General features: G+C 39.7%; 5 protein-coding genes and 1 non-coding gene across 12 annotated transcripts in view; 1 reads left to right on the forward strand and 5 right to left on the reverse strand.

The window, feature by feature from the left end:
• Positions 1 to 3: 3 nt before the first annotated feature.
• Positions 4 to 2,001, reverse strand: LOC105282136 (phospholipid phosphatase 6). The gene is made up of 5 exons (XM_011343887.3): positions 1,838 to 2,001; positions 1,446 to 1,576; positions 1,120 to 1,254; positions 937 to 1,036; positions 4 to 867 (listed from the first exon to the last, which is right to left on the reverse strand). The coding sequence occupies exons 2-5, from the start codon at positions 1,452 to 1,454 to the stop codon at positions 479 to 481; spliced, it is 633 nt and encodes a 210-aa protein (XP_011342189.1). The 5' UTR covers positions 1,455 to 1,576; positions 1,838 to 2,001; the 3' UTR covers positions 4 to 478.
• On the reverse strand, positions 1,445 to 6,443 carry LOC105282137 (chromosome transmission fidelity protein 18 homolog). The gene is made up of 10 exons (XM_011343888.3): positions 6,207 to 6,443; positions 5,582 to 6,032; positions 5,316 to 5,505; positions 4,807 to 5,234; positions 4,487 to 4,729; positions 4,018 to 4,358; positions 3,646 to 3,887; positions 3,297 to 3,559; positions 2,952 to 3,216; positions 1,445 to 2,844 (listed from the first exon to the last, which is right to left on the reverse strand). Exons 1-10 carry the CDS (start codon positions 6,313 to 6,315, stop codon positions 2,644 to 2,646), a joined length of 2,733 nt encoding a protein of 910 aa, XP_011342190.2. The 5' UTR covers positions 6,316 to 6,443; the 3' UTR covers positions 1,445 to 2,643.
• Positions 6,444 to 6,544: 101 nt separating this feature from the next.
• LOC105282138 (cell death-inducing p53-target protein 1) lies at positions 6,545 to 9,495 on the reverse strand. 3 transcript variants are annotated; one of them, XM_011343889.3, is made up of 4 exons: positions 9,272 to 9,495; positions 8,494 to 8,621; positions 8,172 to 8,328; positions 6,545 to 8,094 (listed from the first exon to the last, which is right to left on the reverse strand). In XM_011343889.3, the coding sequence occupies exons 2-4, from the start codon at positions 8,606 to 8,608 to the stop codon at positions 7,989 to 7,991; spliced, it is 378 nt and encodes a 125-aa protein (XP_011342191.1). In that variant the 5' UTR covers positions 8,609 to 8,621; positions 9,272 to 9,495; the 3' UTR covers positions 6,545 to 7,988. The 3 variants fall into 3 exon arrangements, with proteins under 3 accessions (XP_011342191.1, XP_011342193.1, XP_011342194.1); XM_011343891.3 differs by lacking the exon at positions 9,272 to 9,495 and adding an exon at positions 8,957 to 9,214; XM_011343892.3 differs by lacking the exon at positions 9,272 to 9,495 and adding an exon at positions 8,875 to 9,214.
• A 184-nt stretch (positions 9,496 to 9,679) lies between these two features.
• LOC105282133 (protein NDUFAF4 homolog) lies at positions 9,680 to 11,296 on the forward strand. Of its 2 annotated transcripts, none has more exons than XM_011343885.3 (4): positions 9,680 to 10,061; positions 10,175 to 10,333; positions 10,462 to 10,553; positions 10,855 to 11,296. In XM_011343885.3, exons 2-4 carry the CDS (start codon positions 10,189 to 10,191, stop codon positions 11,242 to 11,244), a joined length of 627 nt encoding a protein of 208 aa, XP_011342187.1. In that variant the 5' UTR covers positions 9,680 to 10,061; positions 10,175 to 10,188; the 3' UTR covers positions 11,245 to 11,296. The 2 variants fall into 2 exon arrangements, with proteins under 2 accessions (XP_011342187.1, XP_011342186.1); XM_011343884.3 differs by having other exon boundaries at positions 9,687 to 10,061; positions 10,172 to 10,333.
• The window catches only part of LOC105282190 (xaa-Pro aminopeptidase ApepP), a 32,514-nt gene continuing 23,767 nt past the window's right edge, over positions 11,259 to 20,005 (reverse strand). Inside the window, exons 2-12 of one of the 4 annotated variants that reach the window (XM_026972910.1) lie at positions 18,347 to 18,570; positions 17,012 to 17,191; positions 15,636 to 15,753; positions 14,964 to 15,342; positions 14,632 to 14,752; positions 13,105 to 13,468; positions 12,603 to 12,836; positions 12,344 to 12,504; positions 11,889 to 11,981; positions 11,565 to 11,799; positions 11,259 to 11,487 (exon numbers count right to left, since the gene is read on the reverse strand). In XM_026972910.1, the coding sequence (XP_026828711.1) occupies positions 11,465 to 11,487; positions 11,565 to 11,799; positions 11,889 to 11,981; positions 12,344 to 12,504; positions 12,603 to 12,836; positions 13,105 to 13,468; positions 14,632 to 14,752; positions 14,964 to 15,342; positions 15,636 to 15,753; positions 17,012 to 17,191; positions 18,347 to 18,570 (2,132 nt within the window). In that variant the 3' untranslated portion in view covers positions 11,259 to 11,464. Of the gene's footprint in view, positions 11,488 to 11,564; positions 11,800 to 11,888; positions 11,982 to 12,343; positions 12,525 to 12,602; positions 12,837 to 13,104; positions 13,469 to 14,631; positions 14,753 to 14,963; positions 15,343 to 15,635; positions 15,754 to 17,011; positions 17,192 to 17,523; positions 17,768 to 18,346; positions 18,571 to 20,005 lie in introns of those variants that run through there. The other 3 variants (XM_026972913.1, XM_026972912.1, XM_026972911.1) reach the window with 3 other exon arrangements.
• LOC113562867 lies at positions 16,193 to 16,406 on the reverse strand. Its single transcript, XR_003407218.1, has one exon. It is a non-coding gene; the product is annotated as a small nucleolar RNA U3 (small nucleolar RNA).

Below are 20,005 nucleotides of genomic sequence, written 5' to 3' on the forward strand. Positions count from 1 at the left end.
ATAAAAAAAGGTAATATTATTTATTCGTATGCTACGCTGCAAAAATATTTTATGACACTATGTTTCTTTTATACACTACGTCTTTTCATCCCTGTCGAGCTTTCACGTGCATAAATCGTGGTATAAATGTACGCTTATATATCACATAAAATTATAAAATTCTACCTAATTCGTCAAAAAGTCAAACAAACAAATACAAACGCAACAATTTAATAAAATATTCATTCTTTGTGTATGAAGCAGTTCCAGCTGAACGGTCTTTTGCGCTAGCGATTGTCGTGACCAAAATAATCGCAGGAATCATCAAAATAATTAGCAAGGAAATCGACGATTCATCAAACGCGTACGAGTCTGTAAGAATCATCACGCAAACAGTGACTCGTCGTGTACGTACAAGTGGATTCATCATGGTCGAAGGATAATAATAGTAACAAGAAGAAGACAATAACGTGGTGCATTCCCTGCGAAGCAACGATGCTCAAACATCGTACTCGGCTCCAGATATCTTTTCGTCGGTGAGCCACCAAACCAAACCGGTGCAGGTCTGCTGATCTAAATACATGTACCCTATTAAGAGACCCTCGAAGGTACCCAGGGCTATCCCAGCCAAGATGTCGAGTACGTGATGCCTCCTCATGAGAAGTTTGGACATGGACACCGAGAAGGACCATGCTAGCAACGGTGGCATGCATATCAAGGGAAGGGGCCACAGATTGAGGAAGAAATACACGATGAACGTTGCGCGTGAGGCATGCCCGGATGGGAAAGAGTCCTTCTTGGCAGAGGCGTCACCGTCATTGCTTGCAGGCCGTCTTCTCCTTGTTATTGCTTTCAGCACGACGACCAAGATGATGTCAAGCATCAATCCTGGAACAATTCTCCGTTTAACGCGTGCTCAGGAGCTGCGACGTGTCAATCCTCTCCTATTAAATTTACCTATTAAAAGATTAACTTGCATCTGATACAGATTTGAGTTGTTGAAAATCCAGATGAGCATCAGATTGGTCGCCAGCCATGCTATAGCGTTACAAGATATCTAAAAAGAAGATAAGAAATAAGTAGAGAAAAATACGTACGCAGTAATGTCAGATTCGAGTGGCCGGAAGCGATTGTTCTTACCTCCAGGCACTTGTGATGCGTTTTCAGTTGTCTCAAAAATAAAAACTGGTTTGCCCAGTTAACGAAGGCATTTGTCAAGTAGGCGTCGACTGCTAAAACCTTTCTTATTGTCGATGGCACTTCTCTTTTTTTCTCCTTAAATGGAAAATAAATAATTGTTACCTGTATGTAATATTACATTATATTACATTATAGATTTTTCAAAAAGAACAGAACTGACATAAATAGTACTATTCACATACTAAGAAAAATAACTAATACATAAAGTTAAATGACAGAGAAATAAAGGCAAAACATATTAGATAGGTTAGACATATAACTGATACCGTCTCCATGCTGCTCTCCAATTAGACCAATAGAATATCCAAGATTGCTATTCTCGATGAATCGCACTATCTATATCTTCTCGATAAGATAAACGTCACAGTCACCGAGAATTTGCCGACCGCATCACCGGCTTAAAACAATAATTCTTTGAATACTTAAATCTGCATTGAGGGGATGCCTATTCTCGACAAAGGACAAAACTGTCGCAAGCGTGATGAATTTAAAAACTCTTAATAACACTTAATCTAATCCATCATGAAATATAATTAACTATAAAAATACATCAAGGTACAAGGCTATGAAGAAATATGACTCTCAGAAATCAAATCAATTTGCTCATTTCCCGTCACGAAAGAGTGTCTACCAGAGACAGAGGATCGGAGCTACCTACTATACCCGTTTCGGAACCCTCACAAACAATTTCAAACGTCTCAGAGTGGCGTCACATGCAGTGCAACTTGATCAGCGGGAGCTGATATTCAAATGAAACGATATAATCAGTCGTCGCAAGTCACGCTGCATGTGACAGTTCGCCGTGCGAACTGATTTGCGCCGAACGCTGGTGCTCCGGTCGATACTCAGCTATAGCATCATTATATTTACGTCCACTTGCTGTCACTTACTAGATGTTGGTAAATCATGCGAGATTTAGATCTTTTATTGCACTAACGGATCTTGAATCAATCTCGATGGTACAGCTGTTATAAATAAAACGTGCACGCAATGCACAACAGTGACAATATTGTACAATTTTCGGACTCGAAATTTCGTCTGTATTACCGATGGAATGAGTGAGTTTTTTAATAGATCCTTTCACTGGTTTTGCGCAGAATGAAAAATCCTTTTGCGATATCAAGGAACTAATCTTGCGCTTTGTTTTACTCTTCACGTCACGATTTCAGAGATGCACGTATGCTCAAAATTGCAGTCTCCAGGAGTGAATTTATCTATTGATTTTGCCGGCAAAGTAGAAAAATATGTGTGAGCATGAAATGATTATTTATCAGTCGAGTGTTTGCATCATAAAGAGAATATTCATTTGTAAAAGAATAAATATTGTAAAATATTTATTATATTGCAAAAGTTGATAATATATATTGTAAAAGTAAAAGAATAAAATGTAGACTTAGCTATATACAATTTTGAAATGAAAGCAGAGTTCTGATACTCGTGCAATCCTTGTAATTCAATATTGATCTATAAAAGCTTCTGCATCAATACATTTCGACGAACAGCATTGTTGCAGCCCTCTTTGTACTTGTACCATGTTCCGTGTTTTGTCAAGATGCTCTTCATCACGGAGTATCCCTTCGGCGAGATACGATCCGCTGCTTTGTCCTGCTTCCGAACATTTCCATTCTCGCTCGTAATGATATTCCCGAAAAAGTCCTTGTATCTCTGAAATCGTTGCAATTTCAAATATGTATAGAGGAACTTATGATTTTACCTTTAATTTCTATTTTCAATCACATCAAACGTTGGAAAGAAAAGCTATGATGACTTACCACTTCCTTTAACGCTTTAACAGCGTCCTTTTTCCCAGATTTCGCATTAGTCTCCGGATTTACAGATTTCTTTCGGGCGTTTTCTGTGGTTTCGGACTTTCCCGAGTTTGCCGTGCTTTCCGTATTGCTTCCTCCGAGTCCCGTCAAGATACTGGCGCGCCTCAAACGCTCGACCTCCAATTCTTGCGCGATTATCTGCTGCACCGCGTACGCCAGGTACCGATGCGCGTTGCAATTGGGAAGAGCGCCAACTTCCAAAATATTGCTAAAAGAGAAAACCGCGTTTACACATTCCACGTCACAAAGTGTCACGTGTGCATCAGGTATCGCTGTAACGTAACGCACGGATCTAGATTGTAGATGTATCCTCCTTGCGGGTTCTTCTCCTGTACGAACGATAAGCCGAACTCGAGCATCAGATCCACTATCCTGGCGAGGTCAGCCTTCTCCTTCGACGAGTACAAATGAGAGGGAACCGTGCGCAGTCTGGGCGCCAGGAGATCCGGTAAGAAACCAGCGATGTCCGTGGTCAAGGTGAAAGCGTCGCGTCCGCACACTCTTCGTATCGCCGTTACAATACCCGTGTTCTTCGCGGATCTTTGTGTTACCTACGATAACGTGAGAACGTGATAGCGCATAGAGGAAAATTTATCAAGATGTATACTTGAATTTTTATATCCAGAATAATACTTACTTCACTAACAACGGTGGGATAAGACAACTTTGCTTTTTGTGCCCGTGCGAGATGCAAGTGCCATGCGATAAATCCAAAATTCGTGTAGGGCATGAGCGACCAGATCTGCTTGTGCATAACGAGCGACGTTATTAAATCGTAGAATTGAAACCATTCGAGAGACGCGGATACGTTATCGAGTCTTCGATCGCAGATTTCAGGGTAATTATGAAATATTCCTTGCGCCAGCTTTTCCGTTTCACCTAAATGTATGCATCATATTCTTATAAAAATAATATAAATCTTTAAATAATATTTATGTCAAAATTTACAACATGCAAGGTATATCGTTACATCTTAATAAATCATGCAAAATTAACGTTGACAAATTACCATTCTGTACAGTCTTCAATATAGTCTGAATCCTTTCAGGAACAGCAACGACTCCACCTTTGTTCACGGGAATCATTAGGATATTTCTCCACGAATCGAACAGGTTTTTGCGAGTATCTTTCAGGCCTAGAGATAGATTTTCTTTTAAATTGGCGCTGCCCATGTACTGTAAGGCTCCTACGCAGGCTCGAACGTCGCAGCCGGATCTCTCTGCTATTTTTACGAGATCGCCGAAATCCACATCCAGCTTCTCCTTTCTCGCTATGTCCATTAGACGTTCGGCCAGTCTCAAAGGGCTTACTTCCGGTACTGGAATTACCACAGCGGCAGCTCTTAACGCCCTACAAATCCAAAGTTAATGTCAAGTACATTCTCATTTCTTTGATCGATTATACTTCATCTTAATTAATTTCTACTTACGTTAACATATTGATTTTTTTATTTTATTTGCTTTTGAAACGAAAATTACCTTAACGTCGGAGCGTACGGTTCGTTGCAAATGCACACTACAGGTCGGGCACAGCCATTGGATGCCTTCTCCGACTGACCCTTTCCCTTTTTAGCTTTCGGTAACAATTTCCCGTGAACGAATTTTAACAGGAGCTCGATAGATGCAGCCGGTGCACCATCGATCTCGTCGAAGACTAAACAATTTGGCCGGGGATCCGCACCCATCACCGCCTTCATTTCTGTCGACGCGAGAAGAATCTGTCTAAACAAGAACATCGCACAATGTAATAATTTTCGAACGCGTGGACGATATCGCACAAGCTTTTTTCTTGCCACTACCTGAACGTATCCGGACTCCTCTCGTCACTCGCGTTGATCTCGACGACGTTGTAGCCGGCATGCCTGGCGGCTATGTGCGCCAACGTGGTTTTCCCCAATCCTGGTGGCCCGCTCAGCAAAGCTATCCTCTTCACCGGATACCCCTTGCTGTCCACTTCCTCGATGTCTTTCTCCTCGCCGTCTCTCTTCTTCCCGAACGCAGACTGCGTCTTCTTCTGCGACTTACTGATGATGTTCCGATTGAACACTATTTTATCCCAAAGCTTCATCCAGTGTAAGAACTGCCTGTTCACCGTTTCGTCCGACAGCAATTCCAGATACGATCGCGGCCGATATTTGTCGACCCACAACTCGTCGTTGACTAGCTGCCTCGCGTTGCACGGACCTGACGCCGGCTGCTGCGACGACACCACCTTCTTCTTCGCCATCTGCAACGTAACGATGCATAACCATGTATCAGTGACGCAGTTGTGGCAACGTAACCGTCAAGGATGCGAAACTGGACCTACGACTTCTTCGGCCTGCGCTTTCAGTTGCCTGTAAGACGTGGACAGCAGATTGGCGATTGGACCCCTCGTCGACTTTTTCACGTCCTTTCGCTCGCTCCTGACTCTGACGTACAGACGCTGAGAGTCGTACGATCTCGTGACCGCCACAAAATTCCATGGTGGAACTCGTAGGGAGATGGAATTCTTCTTGCTGCAACGAATGCGAGGGCGCATTAATATCCACGGCGTTGAAAAGGTCTTGGTGCAATTTTAATTTATTTACTTACTCGTTGGCGCATTTTGTTTTCATCGCTGCACCTCCGCTGTGCTCGTACAGTAACTGCCTGGCGTCTAGTATCTTCTTAATGACATCTTTAGGCTGATCCCACCGGAGCTTCTTCTCCCTCGGTTCTTCCACGAAGTCATCAGCTAAGATGTCCGTTCGGAGGAGATCAGAAATGTCACCGAACAGATCCTCATAATTATGCTGCCCACTGCCACCAGGTGCATCGCTGCCACACAGAACTTCTTCGTAACTGCGCTTTTTGCTGCTACTGGGTGCGTCGTTACCACACAGTTCTTTGTAACTGCGCTTCTTGCTGCTACTGGGTACGCTGTTGTCAATAACTGTACTGGAGTTGACGGGGGTGAGAGTTTCGACGCTGGCCTGATGTCTGTTTTCGTTTGTTGTCTGCGACACTCTGCTGGGACCGGATTGCGACAGTTGTCTGGTCTCAGCTGTGCAGATATAACCAATTATGATTCATACTTAATAAAATATTTGTCTCGGTGCAATTGAAATTCCGAGACAGGACGTGCTTGACGTCAGATATTAATTTCTCGATGCCTTTTGCTTGTTACAAAGTAAATACGTTGCAAAAATACATAAAAATAATTATTCCCGTCACTCACCTTCAAGTTCTCGCAGAGCCTCGTAGTCCGCTTCGTGAATCAGATCGAATTCCTCGTCCGGGTCTGGAAATTCATCAGCCATTGCGTAATCGAGCGATGTGCAGGGCATGCGATCGCAGTTGACCCGTAAATTAACTAGACGATTGGCACTTCAGCATGCGACAGATCTTGCGTGATGTTTCTTCCCGCCTTTTATTGCTGCAGCACGCGGATACCGAGTGCGGCGCGCTCTAGCGAGAGAATGCAAGATACAATTTTGCATTCAAGTTTCCTTGGAAGTTTCAAGATATCCTTATTAGAATATTTATAGATACTGGATATGCACACACCGTTTGTTACATTTTGATAATTTCGTTTATTTTCACAATCGTTTACATATTTAACAAAATAGAAATATATTTTATGATAAAGGCAGAAAAGTATATATCTAGTCTCGTTGCAATTTCAATCGGACGCGTATGCCCGCGTCCACAAAAAAGCGTAGCGAACTCTGTTAGCCCACATAACTGGAAATGCTATTGTGTGTTTTTTTACATTATGATACAAGTTATATAAACTCTTCAAGCAATACTGCTTGTATCCAGTTTAATTCTATGAAAGCATTCCGAATCTCCATTACTCTCACGCGTGTATCATAATATTTGGTCGTATTACACTACCTCCTATTGCATCATAACAAATTCTATATCTTGATTTTAAGGTACAATAAATTCCCCTTGTTAATTTCCAAGCTCTCTAGCTGCGTATCAGCTGCCACGTCTCTTCTCATCAACAGTATAAAAATATCATATTATCTCCATCATCAATTTACACCTGATGATCAGCATTTTCGCTACACTGCAAGATATATATATATATATATATATTTTTTTTAATCGGAATTTTTCAAACAATGCACCTCCTATGGACAAATATGTCCATCAATTCAAATTCACGATTTCATTAAATATTTTAGTTGTAACATTTAATTACATCGATGACACTCGCGCACGATACGTCTGAGCGTCATCTTTTATCAAACAATAAACGTTTGCAACAAATGTTAAGATCAATTAGCGAGCAATTTGTCACTCGCTTCGTGGAACTGGACGGCTAATTGAGTGGACAGCTGCAGATATTGCAACCTAACAATACATAGCTGATCTTAACGGCTCGAAATATAAATACCAACGTTCAAGCACGTTGATGCAAGTCAGATCGATACAAATCGTGACCATCAACGAATCAATCGATGCTGCAGATAATACGCGAGACACGTGTCGTTCTACCATGCCGATGCAAATAAATAGAAATTGTAAACTTATTCATACGGAAGCACGAGCGTCTCTTCCTCGTAAAGTCGAACATGTTACGCGTTTCGGAGCAGACAGCTTCTAGCTGTCAAGAAAAAAAATACAAACTTGCACGTAAAACCTCATCTCGATGTCATGCAAAAGCACAATAAATATCTTTACAAATACATGTGCAAGATGTAGAATAGATTATCAAAGTTTTTTGTGCAACAAGATTATCCCGTAAACGTCAAGCCGCATGGAGTAGCTGTATAATACCGCTTAAAATACCGTGCACTTCTCGTTACGAAGATCGATATAGCTAGATCAACTAGAGCTGCGTATCTTGTACAGTGTTCACTCCCCCGCGGGGAGTCGCCGTCTCCGGGTTGCGCGGAATACGGAATCAAGCTTAGTACATCGTCGGAATCATATGTTGGTAGTGTCGGTGGAGGCATTTCAATGTATGCAAATGCGACTCGCAGGCGCCGCGCCAGTGCGATCCGCCCGCTTATCTCCTGTGACGTCCCAGATAGGCTTTGCAGTTCGGACAACTGTGATGCACGTCCATGCACTCGTCGATGCAGCAGGGAATCAAGCAGCAGCCCAGCCAGCATCTAACGTAACGGACAATTTTATGTTGCAAATCCGCAAAATGTGATGGATATATTGGGTAAATGATTTGTGCAATTACCCCAGCAGTGCGATGATGACTCCCGAGATGTAAGCGATCATTCCAGGCTCCGTCTTCGTCGTTGTGTCTATTTCAGCATGGCAATGTGGACAAATCGTGTGGGTCGGTTGCGGCCCAAGCGGAACAATGGTCGTGACTATAGTCGGCCCATTTGCATCTGCGGCAACAGGAGTAATGATGTAACAAAAATCAGTAGACAGTGTGCAGATTTTTATTTAATTATCTTTTCGACATGCGATGTTCAAACAAGTTCTGAAGAGACATATCTGTATATTAGTGTTTAATGTTTATTACTATAGTGCGTATACAATAAGCAACTTACAAGTTTGAGCTGGCGTAAATGGGCTGGCAGGTGGGACTCCTCCCACGTTCTGGGAGTAGGCAGGTGGTGCGTATGGCGGTGGTTCGTAAGGTGGCGGTGGTCCGTTCTTGTGCATGTTGCTCCTCTACCTGTCAACATTCGACGTAGGATTTCAGAATTTTTTCACGTCACACCAGCGCGACAGGCACGACGCGCGTAACGTATCCGAGTCCATCTGTGCGACTTGTGTAACGCGATAAACGCAACAATAAATCACGTACGCGCGCGCGCGCGTCGCATTTAAACCAGGAAGACGCCCGTATTTAGCTTCGGGAATTTTCTCTCAATTTTACATAATCGCACGCGGAAGAGGAAACGTCGGACGACGGAACGAGATACGACCTAATATCGTGAAACTTCCTATTTCGGGTGTACCACGAGTGGCCCTAAAAATAGAACAGTCATCATCATCATGAAGACGTACTCGGGCGATAAAACTGACGATGACGATGGTGACTGCGACAGCGCACGTTATTCCATGCCCGAACGCGATCTCGGCCGCGAAAGCTCTCGCGCGAAAGCTCGGACAGGCTCGAGCAGCTCCGCGCTACTGGACTCGGCTCGCCGATGACGAAACGGAGCGACGACGCGTTTTACGCGCCGAAGGCCGTTGTCCGAATACGTGCGAGCCGATTGCGAAATTCAACCGCGGACGACATCCCCGCCCCGTTCGTAATAGGCTGGACGATTGTGACACTGTGCGCCCAGCACGCACGTCACGTCATAAATAAATACTCACTTTATCGTGAACAATGGCGAATCGATCCTAGCCGGTGTTGACTCGTTCTCGCGGCGATCGATTTTTTATTAATTCTTAAGAACACACCCCGCCGAAACGGAACGCCGAATTGCACCGAAACCCGCCCGCAGCTTGCCGTAGCTTTGCATAAACAACGGCAGAAGCTGCGACGTACGGTAGTATGCGTGACGTATGTACGTGGTGCGTGGGTCGTGTATGTGTACGTGCGCTGGTGAAGTACATTTCACCTTTCCATGAAGCTTCCGCGAAGCTTAGTGACGGTTTATATTCAACGACTCCGTTCTGGGAAAATCCAGCTATCTGATTGGCTAACAAATATCATAAGATCTTTGTTAATATAAATAATATAAATACTCAGTTTCTGCTCGCTTTTGCAGATGAATTAGCAAGAATAATTATATCTATAAATAGTAAACCGCACGCTTTTATAATTTTCACTATATTATATATGATATAGAATCAAACTTGCTCTCATTTAAGATTTGCTCATTTTTCTTACATTTTTCGCACTCGATTGATATTTTTCTATCTTTTTTCAATTTATATTTCCATATCTTCTACAATTGTTTAAAAAGCGTTGTCAGAGTGTAACTTCTATAACTATTCGGCTGACCGGAAGGTCCATGCAAATTTTCCTCCGATGCGAGTGTTTCTAACCTCTCCCTGTAAGTTTTGGAATTTATGTGATTTAGGTTAGACGTTCTTGGAACAAGTTTGCCCGAACATGTTTCTCAACCGTGGAAATAAATAGTATACCTTTAAGATTGTCGTAAGTAACATTTTCCTCAAAATTAAGGACAATTTTGTCACGTCCTTTTATACAATTTATCGTAAGCACGAGACGTGGTACTGAATTTATTAATTTCTTCTTCATCGTAGTAGGCTACTTAAAAAAAATGGGAAAAGTATACTCGGCATTGGTACGACCTCTTCGCACGTTCAATATCGAGAATCGAGCGGCGAAAGTCATTTCCCAGCAAAAGCCAGTTACTGCGCCACAATATAAATATGTGGAGCAACAAAAGGAAATAGCGAATAAAGGTAGGGATGGATCAGCGTAGAAAATGTTGCTTTCAACGTGTTTACAATTCAAGTTCTTGCAATTTAAAATATACACAAAAACTACGATAAAGCGATGTTCTGCTCTAACATATTTATTTGTTCTCCAGTGAGTCCAGACTTTCTGGAGGATCATTATCGAAAGGACGTGCAACTGGACCAGAGATTAAAAGATGTTTTCGTAACGTCGACGGACCCACAAGTACGTGTTATATATTCTTCAATTTGCAATTTTTCATTTAAACAATGGGTTTGATCAAAGACATACACTCCTGTAAACCGGCGTAAGTGCATTGCGCGATGTTGGAAATCAAACTAAAATTTCTCTATTTTTTATGCAAAAGTATAGAATACTTTTCTTATTCTTATTTTACGTGTCACGTCGCTTATTAAATGAAACAGCTATCGGAATAATTATTTTTCTCTAGAAACTTTTATTAATGTTATGTATAATATCTGAATAGAGGAGCGAGTTCTTTAATAAACGTAACATTATTATTTAGGTAACAACGAAGCCATCAGAGGATTCGAAACCTCTGCCCAGGTACACGTTTAATAGAGAGGAACCCACGTACAATTATTATGAGCCTACAGTGATCCCTGTGGGAAAGTGCTCGGCGAAGCAGGCTATTATATTTCTTGCACAACATAAACAAGATCCCGTGAAATATAGTATTGAAAATATAGCTGCTGAATATAAACTAGACAAGGAGATAGTAAGCAATGTATTGAAATATTTTCATTTATTTGTCGCGCAACGAGTAGAAGTGCATGAAGAGTATGAAGAGCAGACCTTAGATGATCCACTACAAAGAGAGGTAGACTTTTCCCTAAAAATGAAAAAGGAGGAAGACCTTGCGAAGAAGAAAAAAATTGCAGGCGAAAAAAAGTGACATGTACAATATGTATGTAGAAAAATAATTTATTAAAGATCATTACTATATATATATGTTTCTTCTCTAAACATAACTATATATACAGTAGCCTATATCGACATTTGGGAATTACATATAATTTTATTATACAGTAGAAAAAAAGTTACGCAATGTACGCATGTGCGTTGTTTTTTTTAACGCAGTTCCTCGGCGTTACCACGTGATCACGATTTCCAGATTAGTTGTGCATCTCCGTAAAACCTGTGACACAAAAGATGATACGTCACTTTGGCGTTAACAGGTAAATTGTATGAAAATACAAAACAAATATGAATTACTCGCTACGACGTGATAGGCGGCAACGATCACAACCAAAACGTGGAATTGCCTGGTGGCGGATGGCGTTGAGCGCGAATAATAATCGGGGAAAAAGTCCTGGCTACTAGAACTTGTTTCTGGAATGGTCGCAGTTTTCATCATCATCCAATAAAATGCTTTCATCTTTAATCTCCTTTTCAGCTCCGCGCCGACTTCCTCTCTTATACGTCTATTGTAATTGCTGAGCCAACGCCGCTGTAACCACGATGAGCAATTCAATATTTTGTAATCCTTTTAATAACGATAATTGTTAGTAATTCCAGGAAAACGCATGCAGAACTTACGTGCAGCGGGGTTAACATACCAACGTCGATAAGTTTTGGTTCATAAGGAACCAGAGTGATGTCTCTGAATTTAAGAAACTTTTGCCCTTTTGCCTGAAATCATTGATAGTTATATATAATAATTAATAATTAATAATTAAGGAAAGAGAAGAGATGTTGAAAATATTTTTCGACCTTAACTGGCCATTTAATAATTTATTAATAATTTATTAAATGGCCAGTTAAGGTCGAAAAATATTTTCAACATCTCTTCTCTTTCCTTATATTTTATACTGGCGAAGATAAGAATTTGACATCTTCTTTTCATTATAATTAATAATTGGTCTTATAAATGTCATAACTCATATGTTATAAACGTTTCTAATGAGTGCAACGAATCAATAACGTGGGCCATCCGTGGCCTGAATGAAGTCATGTAACAATGCCGTGGCACTCAACGTGTCAAATATACATACTGATTTGTCAGCCGGAAGTACTTCGAGTATGTTCTCCAAGCGGACTCCGAAATCGCCTTCTTTATAGTATCCCGGCTCGTTGGATAGAAAGAATCCTGGCTGCAACTTAATCGAACATCCTGCGAGCGGATGTTTGTTTCCATATGCCACGTGGATAGGCGCTGCAACGCGTATTGTTCCACTAGAATAGCTTTCATCGATTATACTCCCATATTCTCGTGAAGCAATTACTTTACACAGGCAACTGCTGATTACGAACATTCGTGAACTGAGGAGAAGTGGCCAATCCCGTGGCCAGTCCCGTGCGTGTAATCGTAGCCGATGCTCCATAGCGGCCTCCGTGCAACGATGTCCAGCTGGTCCATCGTCAGATCACTGGGAAAGATCAGAGATGAGAGTTCGATCGAACCGATCAGCACTCTTGTGTAAGCTTTTCTCTGTTCTTCGGTCGGTGTTCCGAAGTGAAGAGTTCTGGTCACGTCGGTAGTACCATCTGTCAAATCATTTTTTATTTTACACGTCTCATAAAACTCGAGGCAGCAAAAAACTGAAGCAGCAAAGAGAAATTCAAAGTTTTTTCTGATCGTTGGAAAAATACAGAAAAATTCAAATTAACTTCTTCGGCAGCAAGTTTCGAAAAAAAGATCTTTATTCTGGCCAACTTGGTTTGTTAATTTTTCTAACTTCTAATTTTTAATTTTAATTTTTCTAACAAAGTGGAACAAAAGTGCGGGATAAGTAAAGTCCTCCAAATATTGTACCCAGGTATTGTCCTCCGGAGTCCACCACTAGTGTAGACGCGGTCTCGATTTTGATGTTGGTCAAATTAATCGGTTCGTAGTGCGGCATAGCGCCGTGAGGCCCGTATCCCGCGATCGTTGGGAAAGAAATACCCCTATTGTGATCCTGCTCGTAGCGGAACTCGTCGGCCACCCTCGCCACTTGCATCTCGTCCCATCCCTCGGAGTCCAGTTCATATTGTTCTTCCATGTAAGCCAGAAAATCGCACATTGCCACCGCGTCTCTTATATGCGATCTTCGCATGCCTTCTATCTCGACTTTGTTCTTCTCCGCCCGTAGATTGATCACAGGCGAGGGCTTAGCCAATATCTTCTCCGCTGGAATCTGCAAGTAAGATTTCGTGCATGTTAGATGTACTAATTCCCCTCTTTATCACGTCTAATTTATATATTCAACGTTTTTATTACCCAGTAAGCAAACTGTCAGCAGTATGTCGACAGATTGGCAGCAGATTCAATCAGAATAATGCAACAGATCCGGTACCATCTGTGTCCGCATTAAGATTGTGTTCTGCCAGCAGATCCTGCTAACATGATCCGACAGCAAATTGCCGACAGAAACCGAGCAGAGCCTGCCGACATAATCCTGGCGGCAGAAATAGAGCAGGATCTGCGCAGTGTAGTTGGCAGCAGATTGGGAGCAGAAATCGAGCAGGCTCTGCGAGAAAGTGCCGTAGTAGTACAAATTTATTGGAGCAATATTGGTTAACAATATAAATCTAATTTTTTATGTGGGGTATGAATTAATTTCTTATATTGGTCCACTATTGTAAAGTAATCTGTTTTTTTAATCAATACTTAATTTGATTAAATGGGCAAATTTAATGCCTTCAGATTGCTTGCGGCGTGTGTGGACGTTGTCTATGAGAACCTCTATGCCGCAAGTGCAAAATTTTTAGAAAAATTAATATCATTATGTCAAGACGCGTATATTAACTTATATAACTGTCAGGCTAAATCTTAACATCGAGTAAGAACTCGACATGTTCACCACCTAGCGGTGCGGAGCGAAAACGCATATTCCTAGCCGTGTAAATTTGAATAGTGTCAAAAGCTGCAGATCCTGTTCGGTTTCTGCCGCCAACCTGGCGCCGGGTTATGTCGGCAGGCTCTGTTCGGTTTCTGTCGCCAATCTGCTGCCAACTACACTGCGCAGATCCTGCTCTATTTCTGCCGCCAATCTGCCGCCAGGATATGTCGGCAGGCTCTGTTCAGTTTCTGCCGCCAATCTGCTGTCAGATCATGTTATAAGCAGGATCTGCTGGCAGAACACAAGCTTAATGCGGACACAGATGGTACCGGATCTGTTGCATTATTCTGCTTCATATCTGCTGCCAATCTGTCGGCATACTGCTGACAGTGTGCTTACTGGGTGGATTTTGTACCCAATCTGTGGCCTCTCTGCTCACATATTTTGTCGAACAGATTTTGCCAATGTCTGTTCTTCGCAGGTTTGGCTGACTGGGTAACTCGTTTCCTAACACTTACGGAATCGTATATTTCTTTGGATGCACTCGCGGTATAGCCACAAGGAGATGGAAGCCATACTGTGTTCCAAGCCTGAGACATGGTCTTCAAGTCATACCAAATAGCCGTGTAATTATGCCATCTGTAACGATAATAATAGATATTTATGTAAGCTCCACTCGTTCATCCTATGATCATCTCTATTTTGGGAAATTTTTCGCTTTATTAAAATTGAAAATAAAATCTGTCTTAATTAATGCTAATCAATTTTATTCTCTATTATCATCCATTTCTTCTCTCTCTTTCTCTGAAGCTCTTATGTCATCAAGCAACGAGTCTTGCTGATCACTTACTTGACGCAGTTCGCGTGGAAGCAAGAATCTGTTTTTAGATGTATATCGACGGATCGCAGAATCTTGTGTCGCGGTGCATAGAGGTGCAACGATCCGTGAGTAATGATCGCATAAGCCCTTAATACGGGCGTGTACGGCAGGTCATAGCCGCGGATGTTGAAGAGCCACGCTATGTCGTCCAGAGCGGTGACGACGAGCGCGTCGGCTGATGAGAGTTCCATCTCCAGCCGGACGTTTCGGATCTTCTCCTGCCACGGTTTACCGGAGTACTCGTCTGCCAGCGGATACGCTGCGTGCGGATTGTATTCAGGTCGGCCCACCTGCCAGATCAAGTCCACCAGGTCGTTACGGACTGCGACCAATCTTATGGATGAATTCGCTGGACACGAATAGGATCGTTAGTCGCGTGAGAGAAGGCTGAGTTGGCTTCGTCGTGATCATCGATCGATATTAGGGATTTGTTTCATAAGACGAGTATAAAAGTGATAATTGGAGCATAAAAATGACTATAACTCGGAAACGAAATCATTTTTGTGCCACATCTATCGCTGATATGGGTCTCAATATGTTATAATATACTCTGTATGTACATATTTAATTAAACAATATTTTAAAAAAATATTTGATATACATATGTGTGTTATGTAATGAGAAAATTTTATTTATTATTACCCAATGCATCTTCCCATGCCTCCCATGTAAATGCAGATATTAATTTTGGATTAGCACCGATACGTACTTCCGACCGATTTTGGAATTCGTGTATTAACCATTCTGTTATCCTTGGAACCTACAGCATTAATAAAATCATCAAAAATGTTATTTAAATCTAGAAATTTTCATGATAAAATCGCTTGCTCAGTGTGTTTTATAATTTGTGAGTATATTAATTTAAATTTTTTTGGTAAGTGTCATAATATTGCTAATAACGGCGTTTTGGTCTTTTTATACATGCAAATACACGGTGTCGCTAGAATGACCGCACTTGAAGATGCCTTGTGCTGCTCTTTCTTTTTCTTCTTCTTTTCTGGCACTCTGTTTTATGCCGCACGTGCTCTCATTTAAACGCTATTATTCGGATTGAATTTTCGTAAAGGAAAAGGTTGTTTTGGTTGGTCTCAGAAATTTTCTAGTGTACTTCGAGTACGGTTTGTTCTGGGACACCTTGTATAATAAAATATTATTATACAATCACAATGCCTACATAATTATTTTTTGAACTAAAGATAACCACTCAGAAAGCCCTCCTCCCATCCCCCTTGCACTAAGTACAAAGGGTGAACGATCATCGATGACAGAGATCTTGAACAGAGTCGAGATCTCGTGTCGTTCTCACGCTCAGGGAAGAGAGCCATTTCTCTTCATGGTGGATACAACAACTCCCGTGTTAGGGTTGGAGAATGAGATCAACGCCTACAGAACTGATCCTGTGAAGCATGATCTTAACTCTCCACTCTCACTGTACTCTAAATATAGCCTACGAACTAAACTTTGCTTGCGAGAAAGCAAACAACCATCTGGCCATCTGGTGGACTAGACGGCAGTTATATGCGAGAAGAGATAATTTAGATCGATGACTTAGGTCCGATTCCACCAACGTTTCGCTTAATTTTAACCATAGTTTAGCTCACTCTTTGTCTCTTTCTAAGGCGGATAGTTAGAAAGAGACGAAAAATGAGTTAAACTACGGTTAAGCGACGTTGGTGGAATCGGGCATTAAAATGTTAAAGATTTTATGAGAACTAATGCTATTGAAAAATTGAAAACTATGAGATCTAATTTTATGAGAATTCATGTAATTCCAAAGAAACAAAAAATTACAAAATTAAATTTATTTTATATAATCTAAGAAATTATTATATAATAGCATTATAGTTGCCAAAAAGTTCTAATTAACTTTTTATTAATTAATTAATTGAGATAAGTGCGCGATTATATTTTACAACATTAAGTATGCGTTTATTAAAAATCTTACAGAAATTTAAAAAAACTGAAGTAGACAAAGGCAGACTACTTATGGATACCATAATGAAAATAATTATACTCACATCATATTCACCTTGCTTCATTAGAATCCAATTGCAATCCAACTGCTGGTCTGCTTGAACGTGATATCGACCATCAGTCCAAAGTATCGCCTTGTCTATAGTGACAAGAGCTTTCCCAGCACTTCCATAGAATCCCGTAAGAAATTCTTTCCTCATATCACGCGGATCCACGCTTTCACTCTGTTAAAACAATTTTTGTTTTACTAATCAAACAATATGTAGAGATGTAGAGAATTATTAATATATAACCCATATAGCCTTAGTATTATAATTGAAACAAAACTTATAATCACAGTAAGCGTGATAATACAAAAAAAAGATGTTTTAATATAAATCCATGCCTCTCAGCTTTAGTGAATGACTAATAAGAAAGCTATTTTAGACACTGTAAATATATTTCTGAGCATTTAAAAAAATTTTATAATATTTAAAAAACTGTTTTTTCTTATCTTATTACATTTTTTTTACAATGCCTTCACTTCATTAAATAATAAAATCTCTGGAATATTCACATTGTCAGAAAGAGACGTGGATTTAAAGAGATTGCATCACTGCACTCAAGATTGGATGATCCTTTCAAGTAGGAGTTGTTTTTTAAATCAACTAAAGCTGTAATTATGCAAAATGCTGTAATCGCAAAATGCAAAATGCTCGCTTTTTCTGCGAAAAAAAACTTTTTCAGATAATTGTGCAATTACTCAAAACACCACGCAAGTATACCTCTAAAGGGCCGTCACGGCCGTGAGAAACGAAGCTCACTGTCTGAAAATTAAAGCACAATGAGAGAAGAAAGAGATTTTACACATATAGATTTAGTGCACATAGATTTTAGTAGATATGTATATTGATTTTAAGTAAATGCAGACATATTAATGCATTAAGTTAGTTTATATGTTTGGAAAATTGATGTCGATTAGTTTCATAAAATGCAATATATATAAATAGAGTTAATAGAAAAATATTATAATTTAATTTATATTAAATTAGGAGTTTCCTGAGAAAGAAATTTGGCAGTTATTATAATTGATACGTCTCAAAATCCTCGAAAAACTTTTAATATAGGTGAAGAGAATATAAACTTTTTCATACAAAATATATATATATATAACAAAAAGATTTATAAACATAATTTTAACATCCATTATCTCTCACACATATTTTATCTTTATAATATTAAAAATAAATATAATAATATGGATGAGAGAGATATATTAATTAGTAGGATACACACAAATATTGTATAATCAATTATTATATGATAATAATAACATTGAATAATCAAGCAATAAAATTAACGTCGAAATGGATTAATCTCTTCGATGGTATAAAACTCACTTGATGTTCATCGTCTGACGTAACAATATAGCCATCGAGGGCCGGTCCTTGAACTGCCGCTACGCGAACCATCTCGGATCTCAATTGCCTTAATCGCAGAGAACTGTCATGTCGATTTATTGGTTGATTTTCGATATAAGCATTTACAGGACAGTATGATCGTTTGGCGCCATTATAGTTGCGAACCGGCTCCGATAATTTAATGACATTAGCTTTCGTTAATTCTGTGTCAAAAAATATGTTTTCTTATTCTTTTGACAAACGTAAAATATGTTAAGAATATTATACATGCATGATAATGCACATGATGCATTGTAAAATATATATCGATTTTTCTTTAATCGATAATTATCCTATATACGGTTATATTGATAAATTTGTGTTATTTATTTCATCGTGAAAAATAAAATAAAATAGCGCGCGCCTGTGTTGCTAGTTGGATATATATATAAATGATATAATGTGAATATCACAATAACTAGAAATTTAATGAAAATTAACTTGAGATTAAAATTTGCTAGGAAATATGATCGAATCGCGGAATGTATAATAGAAGTTATTATATATATATATATATATATATATATATATATATATTCAGATAAATATTTCCTGGAGAATATATTTGACGATTTGAAATATATAAATCAAAGCAGCAAAGGAATTAATATTTGCTTTGTCGTGTTTTACAGACGCTGAACTGACTAACTGAGTACGTACGTGTACGCGCGCGACAAAAGTTTCGCACGTAATTATTTTCGCGTAACTGCAACTTGCGCAAGTTATTGCATCGGAGTGCCGCATATTAAAATAATCATATCGCGAATATTAAAATAGTCGTGTGAACGCGTCGGTTTTTTACGAGTGCCCTAAAGGACTACACAGGAGAGGAGAAGGAACGAGCAAGACCGCGTGTCATTCCCAAGTCGCCCTTCGTCGCGATCACATTAACAGGTATTCACTATTATCTATTAAGTCATTATTTAATGAATATTATAATAAATTCGAAGTTTAGAATTCAGGATCGAAGCTTAGTGTATACGAGCGGGTACATATATAAATCTAAACCGTGTTAGTTTGAGTTTCGTCGGGTTTCAGATAAATATTTCCTGGAAAACATATTTGACGATTTGAAATATAAATCAAAGCAGCAAAGGAACTAATATTTGCTTTGTCGTATTTTACAGACGCTGAACTGACTAACTGAGTACGTGTACGCGCGCGACAAAAGTTTCGCGCGTAATTATTTTCGCGTATTCTAAATCGCTCGTAACTGTTACCTGCGCGTCATCGGGAGTGCCGTATTTTCGCGAGTGCAATCAAGGACTGAGAGAAGGAGGAGGCTCAGGAAGGGCAATGGGCGACGCCAGGGCAAACGTAAAGTGAGTAATTGGTAGATTTATTTAACAAAAAGTCGAATTTCCACGTTTTATTATTTATGAATAAGATAAATACAATTTCTTTTATAAAATTTGACTTGCATCATCAATAATCAATAATTAATCACAAGTTTTAATTGCAATAATAAAAGTTGGAATAATTATTTCTGTTCCAGATTAAACGGATCTTATTAAGCAGATATTTTTTATTTTTTTTATATATTTATTTTATATTTTTATTAAATTTTTATTAAATTTATTATATTTTTATTTACTTTAT

Source organism: Ooceraea biroi, chromosome 10, assembly GCF_003672135.1.
Source record: "Ooceraea biroi isolate clonal line C1 chromosome 10, Obir_v5.4, whole genome shotgun sequence".
NCBI lineage: Eukaryota > Metazoa > Arthropoda > Insecta > Hymenoptera > Formicidae > Ooceraea > Ooceraea biroi.

Bases quoted from the DNA above. Each gene is read 5' to 3' on its own strand.
- LOC105282133 (XM_011343885.3), top strand. From the start codon at position 10,189: ATGGGAAAAGTATACTCGGCATTGGTACGACCTCTTCGCACGTTCAAT. The intron at 10,334-10,461 runs GTAGGGATGGAT...TTTGTTCTCCAG, and splicing joins AAAGGAAATAGCGAATAAAG to TGAGTCCAGACTTTCTGGAG. The intron at 10,554-10,854 runs GTACGTGTTATA...ATTATTATTTAG, and splicing joins TAACGTCGACGGACCCACAA to GTAACAACGAAGCCATCAGA.
- LOC105282138 (XM_011343889.3), bottom strand. From the start codon at position 8,608: ATGCACAAGAACGGACCACCGCCACCTTACGAACCACCGCCATACGCA. The intron at 8,329-8,493 runs GTAAGTTGCTTA...CTGTTGCCGCAG, and splicing joins ATTTACGCCAGCTCAAACTT to ATGCAAATGGGCCGACTATA. The intron at 8,095-8,171 runs GTAATTGCACAA...CCGTTACGTTAG, and splicing joins GTCATCATCGCACTGCTGGG to ATGCTGGCTGGGCTGCTGCT.
- LOC105282137 (XM_011343888.3), bottom strand. From the start codon at position 6,315: ATGCCCTGCACATCGCTCGATTACGCAATGGCTGATGAATTTCCAGAC. The intron at 5,506-5,581 runs GTAAGTAAATAA...CATTCGTTGCAG, and splicing joins AAAACAAAATGCGCCAACGA to CAAGAAGAATTCCATCTCCC. The intron at 4,359-4,486 runs GTAATTTTCGTT...TTGGATTTGTAG, and splicing joins CCGTACGCTCCGACGTTAAG to GGCGTTAAGAGCTGCCGCTG.
- LOC105282136 (XM_011343887.3), bottom strand. The intron at 1,037-1,119 runs GTAAGAACAATC...TCTTCTTTTTAG, and splicing joins CGCATCACAAGTGCCTGGAG to ATATCTTGTAACGCTATAGC. The intron at 868-936 runs GTAAATTTAATA...GAATTGTTCCAG, and splicing joins GCAAGTTAATCTTTTAATAG to GATTGATGCTTGACATCATC.